At 48.0% G+C, this 8,416-nt stretch overlaps 1 protein-coding gene across 1 annotated transcript; it reads left to right on the top strand.

The window, feature by feature from the left end:
* Positions 1 to 2,968: 2,968 nt before the first annotated feature.
* On the top strand, positions 2,969 to 7,582 carry TMEM30B (transmembrane protein 30B). Its single transcript, XM_053271582.1, has one exon. It carries the CDS (start codon positions 3,547 to 3,549, stop codon positions 4,675 to 4,677), a length of 1,131 nt encoding a protein of 376 aa, XP_053127557.1. The 5' UTR covers positions 2,969 to 3,546; the 3' UTR covers positions 4,678 to 7,582.
* Positions 7,583 to 8,416: the final 834 nt, after the last annotated feature.

The following is an 8,416-nucleotide window of genomic DNA, read 5'->3' as shown; positions in this document are numbered from 1 at the left end:
GGCTCCCTGTCCCCAGAGGGCTCACATTCTAAAAAGAAACATAAGATAGACCCCAGCAACAGTCACTGGAAGTGATATAGATGTTATAAGTTATAAAGATAGCCAGGAGAAACTCATACTTCCCCTTTTTTGCAACTACCCCAGCCATTCCAGTCAAGTCTACAGTAAGATGCTGCTCTCAGCTGAAAAGCGAACCTTCATGCGCAATGTTGCTAGGCCCTGCGTGGCAGTGTGCAAGATCCGTCGGACCCTGACTGCCAGCTCCTAACCCATGGTTTTAACTGTTGACCAATTTATTCTAACGTGTTTTCTAGCATACTTTTACTATCTTAGTTGCTTTTAGCTTAGTTATAGATGTACTTATATATTTAACTATGTTTTACCTCCTCTTTACTAGTCATCCCTTTAGAGTGGGATCTCCCTATAGACCAATAGTATGTATAGCTGGCACTAAATTGCTGATATCAGTTAGCTGTTTTATCAGTTTTATTAGTCTTATCAGCAGTCTTCCCTGATTCTTGAGCTATCCCGCTGTGACCCTTTCGTATATCTTAGAGCTTATTTTAAACATTTTATACTTTTTTGACATTTTTATATTCACTGACAGTTGTATGTATTTACCTATGCTGGTCTTTGGCCGTAATAAAGCTGATTGATTGATTGAGTCAGATTGAGGCCCTTGGCACTCCAGAAAATGGGATGGTGAAACTCATTGTCATTTTGGCATAACCAAAGAGAGCAAAGAAAGAACATTAGCACTTTTCAGGCTAATTCAGGGGTCCCCAACCTGTGGTACTGCAAATGTTGCTGTACTACAACTCCCAGCATCCCCAAGCACAATAAATTGTAGCCAGAGATGATGGGAGTTGTAGTCTAGCAACACCTGGAGTACTAGAATCTAGTACTGGGAATTACAGTACAGGAATCTAGACCCTACTAGTCCTGGGAATCCCTGGGTGAGCTGATGTTTTAATACAGGGCTTCCCAACTGCTGGTACTCCAGTTGTTGCTGAACATCTGCAATACATTGCCATAGCTGGGGGTGATGGGAGTTGTAGTTCAGCGACATCTGCAGCTAGTCCCCAAGTGGTGGGGACAACTGGTCCCCAACCGATGGTAAAGGTAAAGTTGTGCTGTCGAGTCAGTGTCGACTCCTGGTGACCATAGAGCCCTGTGGTTGTCTTTGGTAGGATACAGGAGGAGTTTACCATTGCCATCTCCCATGCAGGATGAGATGATGCCTTTTAACATCTTCCTATATTGCTGCTGGCTGATATAGGTGTTTCCCATAGTCTGGGAAACATACCAGTGGGGATTCGAACTGGGAACCACTTGCTCCCTAGGCAAGTTACTTCCCTGCTGCACCATTAAGTGGCTTACCCAACTGCTGGCAAAGGTAAAGTGTGCCATCAGGTTGATTTCGACTCCTGGCAACCACAGAGCCCTGTGGTTGTCTTTGGTACTACCGGCCAATTCCAGCAGAGTTCCCCATTCAGAAATGAGCATTTTGAAGTGATCCTGCATGCATATGGAAAAGTAACACTGTCACGAGTTACCCATGTAGTTTTTCCTTGGACACTTGGCTGAACAGCTTCTAAACAGGAACCTAGAAGCCTACTCACAGAACTGTCTCGAACAAAGCCATTTCTTGTGCAACTTCCTTGAGGTCAGAAGGGAAATTGTTTAGAAGTTAACACATAAATAGAAAATGTGACATCTGACTCACCCCTGAAAAGTCAATTTCCTTTGCAAGACACACCTTCTTGGGTTGCAGCAAGCTCTGCATGTATATGTATGTTTAAAAGTATATGTATATACAGACACACAATGCAATGGTTCAGTCAAGCAAGGAGAAGGGGAAAATAATCACAAAGTAATCCTTCTGGGAATATTAATGTGTGATGGACTCCATAGTTACTATTTCTAAAAGGCTATGGGGGGGCATGAGTTGGCCGCAGTTGAGACGAGTAGGTCTGTACATTGTGGAGGTCATTAACAGTCCCTTTCCTTTCCCCATATTTGCACACGGGGGGCGGGGGAGAAGAGTATATGTTTGAAGTGACTAAATAACACAAGTTGAGCAATACAAGTTAGAAGGAAGCAGTTCCTTCACAACTGAACAATTATTAACTTGAACCCCAAAGAAAAGCATTTCTGATTGATTTATTCTTGTAAATTCTGATAAAGCAGCGAGAATTTAGAATCAGGAACCAGTGCAGGGAGGAGTTGCCCAAGCAGGCTTTTGAAACCTCTTCCTGTCTTGGACTTCATGGCCAGAATCCTTGGATCACACTGAATGATGTCATTCAAGTTTACAGAATAACTCTCCAACAGGTGATTTGAAGCATGTAGACAATGCCTCTTTCAGACTGTATAGCCAGGTTATACCTCGCTTTTTAAAGACAAGAAATTTACCTGTACAGTGTAATAAGACTAAGAGGATTGTATGTATTCATTGTTAGCTAGTCCTCAAATACATATCCATAGTCTAGGGGAAGAGAGCTGGTCTTGTGGCAGGAAGCATGAATTGTCCCCTTTGCTGAGCAGGCTCCACCCTGGTTTACATTTGAATGGGAGACTACGTGTGTGAGCCCTGTAAGATATCACCTTTAGGGAATGGGGCCATTCTGGGAAGAGCACCTGCATGCTTGTATGCAGAAGGTTCCAAGTTCCCCGCCCTCATATCTCCAGATAGGGCTAGGAGAGGCTCCGGTTTGCAACCTTGGAGAAGCCGCTGCCAGTCTGGGTGGACAATGGGGGGACAGCCCTGCCTCTGTCCATTCCACGCATAAATAACTGCATGCCCCTCGATCACGTCTCCGGCAGTCTCCTCTTTTCCAAACTAAAAAGCAGACCTCGGGTCCACTCCTGCTGCTCACTCGAGAACCTCGTCGTCTTAAGACAGAAGGATGCGCACTCCTGCGGCGCACGGGGAGGCAGCGATAGCGCCGCCGGCGAAGACGCCGCGCAGGACCGCCTCAGCGCGTGGCCGGGGCGCCGCGCAACAGAGCCCTGGGACCGCCTCTGCCCACGCGGCGACTCACCTCCCTGCCCGGCTTCTCAACGTCCCCAGGCGGAGCGCGCGCCTCCCGCACCTGGGCGCGCCGCGCAGAGAACCGAGGGGGCGGGGGAAGCCGCATTGGCTCTGCCAGCGCACAGGTCCCGCCGCACCTGGTCGGAGGCGAGCCGCGCGTTTCCACCGGGCTGGCCTGTCCTTTTGCAGGGCCAAGCGCCAGCCAGGTGGGCTCCCGTCCCGCGGGCGCCCTCTTCCCCCTTCGAGCTTGCGCGCGCCTCCCCGCGGGCACCTGCGGCTGAGCGAGCGGCAAAGAAAGCGAGGAAGGCGGGCGCGCTGGGCGGGTCCTCGCGCACCTGGCTGGGCGGGGCCGCCAGCGCAGGGACCCCGCCCGAAGGGTGCGGGCGAGCCGGAGAGGAGGAGGAGCGGCCAAGGTGCGTCCGCGCGCGCGTTCCGAGCACACCTGTCAGGCGCGGGCTCGGCGCCACCGCCCTCCCCGCTCCGGCCCTGCAGCAGGTGAAGCTCCCGCCAAGATGGCCTCCTCTTCCTCGGCCTCCTACGATGTCCGGCGAGCCCGCAGGGCGGCCGACGCCGCCACTCCCTCCTCCGGGGCGGCGGCGGCGCCGAACAAGCCGGACAACACGGCCTTCACGCAGCAGCGCCTGCCGGCCTGGCAGCCGCTGCTGTCGGCGGGCACGGTGCTGCCGCTCTTCTTCTGCCTGGGCGCGGCCTTCCTGGCCATCGGGCTGGGCCTGCACTTCTCCTCGGAGGACATCCAGGAGCGCGAGCTGGACTACACCGGGGCCGCGCCGGGCTCCAACTGCTCGCGCTGCGCCCAAAGCCTGCAGCAGAGCAAGGCCGGCGCGCGCGCCCCCGCCTGCACCTGCGGGCTCGCCTTCCAGCTGGCGCGCGACCTGCCGGCGCCCGTCTGCCTCTATTACCAGCTCTCGGGCTACTACCAGAACAACCGGCGCTACAGCGTCTCCCGGGACAACGAGCAGCTCAGCGGCTCCGCCTCGGCCCTGCGCGCCCCGGCCGAGGAGTGCAAGCCCTACCGCCGGAGCGCCCAGGGCAGGCCCATCGCGCCCTGCGGCTCCATCGCCAACAGCCTCTTCAACGACACCTTTGCCCTCTACCAGGTGCGGGCCGATGGCTCGCTGGTGAAGGTGCCCCTGGACGAGCGGGGCATCTCCTGGTGGAGCGACACCAGCCTCAAGTTCCACAACCCGGAGCCCGTCAACGGGAGCCTGAGCCTGGCCTTCGCGGGCACGGCCAAGCCGCCCAACTGGCCCTACCCGGCCTACGACTTGGGCAACCGCACCAACGACACCGACGACATTGGCTTCGTCAACGAGCACTTCGTGGTGTGGATGCGCACCGCCGCCTTGCCCACCTTCCGCAAGCTCTACTCCCGCGTCCGCCAGGGCAACTTCTCCGTGGGGTTGCGGCAAGGCAACTACTACCTCAACATCACCTACAACTACCCTGTCCTTCCCTTCAACGGCACCAAGAAGGTGATCTTCAGCACGCTCTCCTGGATGGGGGGCAAGAACCCTTTCTTGGGCATCGCCTACCTGGCCTTTGGGTCGGCCTGTATTCTCACGGGCTGTGTCATGCTGGCAGTGCACTTGAAATTCAAGGACCAGAATACGATGGATTTGTAGGTAGAACAGTGAAGGTCAATAGCTTTCAGGAGACCAAAGCAGGCCACAGCGGGCCAGAGTATTACCTCATTAAGAGAATTAGCCCTTCGAAAGAAAAGTCTTCTGCAGTGACATTTTTGTGACATTTTGTCTGCTGAGGTGGCCTTAAGTTTGTTTCATTTCTACACACGATGACATGAAGAATACACACTGCTGGTGGTGTTGGTGTTGACAGTGACTGCCATACATCGAATGGTATTGGCAGTTCATTGTCTTGAAAGTGTGGCAAATGCAAATTTGGTGCCTTGGGTTCTAGAATATTGGGCATTTCCTTCTACTGGCTTTTCTTCCATTTGCACAGTTACATCTGTTGGGGTTTATGGTAAACTTGAAATTGAACTGAATATATAACAGGCAGATCTACATATTCTGTATTTCTGCCATTGGATGGAAACTTCTCAAACATTCTAGCTGTTGGCTAATAGAACTTCAAACATTCCTATTTCTTGAAGTTAGAATAAATCTGCCTACAGTGATACCAATGTTCTGACATCTCAGCAGTGTTCCCTCTAATTATTTTTTTCCATCTGTGTGCAGAACAAGTTTTGTTCTGGGTGGCGGTATCACAGCAGTGTGCGCACATATGCATTCAGAATGGGGCCTTCCTGATTCAATCTGAGTGGGATCTAAAATGAACTGAGTGGGAATTTTTTTTTAAAAGTGTGTCCACACACCTGCGCATGCCTTAGAGGAAACACTGCACCCCAGTTCTATATGAAATTAGTTGGTAGTAAGTCCTAATGATTTCCAGAAAGCATTCTGTGGCTGCAGACTGAAAATGGGTTTTTTTCCCTGTGATGTATCAATGGATCAGAAATTATATACTTAGACTTGCAACTCTGTGAGTATGATTCTCACACATACATGTAGTGAGATTAGGAGTGGTTCTTGAACACGCATGCTTCATCTCACTGTATACAGAAAGGATATCCCATATTGAAATTGCGTCCAAACCAGGAAATCCCAGAGTGTTCATATTTATTAATTATTTCTCTGTGTAAACTGCCTTGAGCCATTTTTTGGAAGGGTGGTATAGAAATTGAATTATTAATTAATTAATTAATAATTAGAATTATAATATAATATGAGGAGGAGTATACAAGCATATGGACTGCTTTCAGTCTTGACCTGTGGGGAGGGGGAGAAATATCTGAACAGGCTCTATGCATGGTGGAAATGGAATTTATGCTCTCATGTTTTGGGAAGAACATTAGCTCACAATGCTAGATGTTATAGTTTTGATGTGGTTTCAGACATGCACTTAAGTGGCATGAGAGTAAATGAATGATATCACCCTCTTAATGAGGAAGATTCATGAAATCTGTAGTATTACAGATGGTGTCAAACACTGGTATCATTTTCTAGTCCCTTCTAACTGGGCACATTTTGAGGAAGTTGTTTTCTTTATATTTAGCAGGGAGAGAGCAACTGTCCCTTTTCAACACCATTCTTTCCGTGGTGGTTGGTGTCTGGTGTCTCTAGTGGTTGTTGGAGTCAACAGCATTCCTCCAGTGGCTATTGGTGTCTACCTTTATATTTCATTTCTGATTGAGAATGCTTTGGTGATAGGGAGCCTTGTTACTTCTTGTTTTCCTGTGTAAACTGCTTTGAGAACATTTGTTGAAAAGTGGTATATAAATATTTGTAGTAGTGGCAGCACCATAGCCAATGTGGGTCCCATGTATGCTATCATTAAGATGCGAATGGGTTCTCTTAAAAATTAGATAATACTACAAAACATTGTAGTTAGGCCACTGTCCTGAAATTACTTGCAAACTCAAATCAACAGGGTGTCTCTGTTTGCAAGCAATGTTTTATTTTTTATTTTATTTAACACACTTATATACTACCCACTACCAAAGGCTCTAGGTGGTTTACAACAACAACACAAAACAAATTAACACATTAAAAACCTATATAAAATTTAAAGTTAAAACAATCAGAATTCAACTAAAAATATCAGCTAAAGCTTAAACTTAAAAGCTTGGCTAAAGAGATTTTTTAGAGGGGCTAATAGGGGGATGGGTCTTACAACAGCTTATATTTTTCCCTCTGGATGGTTTTCCCTCCCTCGTTTTTTCTCTTCCTGTTGTGTGCTTCTAGGCACTGCCATGTAAATGCCTTGTTTCTGCCTAGTAGCTCCTTTAAAATATTGTTCTGTTGCTCTCTCACTGATACACTTTTGTAGGGGGTTTATCTTGAGAGCCAGTTTGGATCTACATTTTTAAATATTAGCTGTGGAGATGGAGAGTTGATCAAGACTGGATTGCATAGGGAGGGAGGATATAACCCTTTCCTGCTGTGGCCTCAGAAAACTCTGCCCCCCAGAGCATCAGTCATGGGAGGGAAGCTTCCGTCAACTCTTAATGTTGTAATAAAATATGGAAAAGATGAGCCCCTGCTTATGACAGGTGTCCAACCTGAGGCTCTCCAGTGGTTGGTTACAACTTCCATTATCTAAAGCCTCAATAACTGTGGATGTGGATGATGGGAGTTGTAGTATGCCAGCTGGATTGCCTGGGGATGGATACCCTGGTCAGTGATAAAAGCCAGTGATTTGTACAAATGACTAATTCTCTGCCGCACTTGACCAGAACACCCCTCTTGGTGAGATGTTTGATATGCTTCAGTGGCTTTTTTTTTTTTTTTTTAGGGAAGTGTTTGATTCTTGAGTCTTAATACTGGAACTCCTTTAAAAAAAAAAAATTACTATAATCATAAGATAAGATCTGTGGGTCGAAGTTCCTTATATGTGAAGTGAAATCAAGACTACCATGTATAACCAAGTTTCTGAACCTTTCAAAATCTTGTACTATCCAAGATTACTTGGGATTTTTTTGAACGGATAATAAAAATTTTAGTATGATTTCACAACTCTGCAAAGTTTTTGATTGGCAGCACGTATCAAAGTGTGGGTGGAAGCATTTGCCTTCTGAAGAAGGCTGTAGTCTGTGGCCATTCTATGTAAAGCATAAACGTATAAAAGGTGACCACAGTGACAACTCAGCAGAATGTGCCACCAGACCTTTTACTCTTCTGTTTAAAAAGTAATTTTCTGCAAGCAAATAAGGTTTGCCAAGGAGCGAGCATGGTCTGCATTGCATGTTGTTGGGATTTGCTTGCTCTCTTCCCCCAATCACACTTGGCTTGTTCACACAATTGCCAGCAGAGTAGGAAGAACTCTGTGCCCTCCCAATTTTCAGCTGTCTGCTTGTAAATGTTAGGCAGGGGAAGTGATCATGTGCAAGGCGGCAGCTGCTTGAGTAGGTTGGCTTTGCCTCCTGCCTTGGTAAAAAGCTGGGGACCGATGCTAGAGAGGGCAGATTCATCCTACCCAGCTCCTGCCTTGCACATGATCATTCTCTCCTCCTCTTACCTTAAGGTTTGCAAGCACACAGCTTAAATTTGGGAGCGTGCCCAACACTCCTACCCAGGGTGGACGCTTCTACCCTGCTGGTGGCCGTGCAAACAAGTAGACCCCCACATTATGCAATATAGACTAGGCACTGACCTTTTAACCAGTAATCATGCTTAAAACACACTTCTAACTCCGGGGGGGGGCGCAGGGGGAGGGGGAACCCTGAGCTGTTACCTAATGCAGGAGAACTCAAAACCACTATGTTTCTTTCTTATATTTTTATACCACCTGATATGTGCATCTCTAGGCAGTGTACAAAATTTAAGATATTAAAAATCAGAT

The sequence above is a fragment of the Hemicordylus capensis genome, chromosome 9 (genome assembly GCF_027244095.1).
Source record: "Hemicordylus capensis ecotype Gifberg chromosome 9, rHemCap1.1.pri, whole genome shotgun sequence".
NCBI lineage: Eukaryota > Metazoa > Chordata > Lepidosauria > Squamata > Cordylidae > Hemicordylus > Hemicordylus capensis.
Note: the sequence above shows the minus strand (reverse complement) of the source record. Positions and strands in the feature narration are given on the sequence as shown.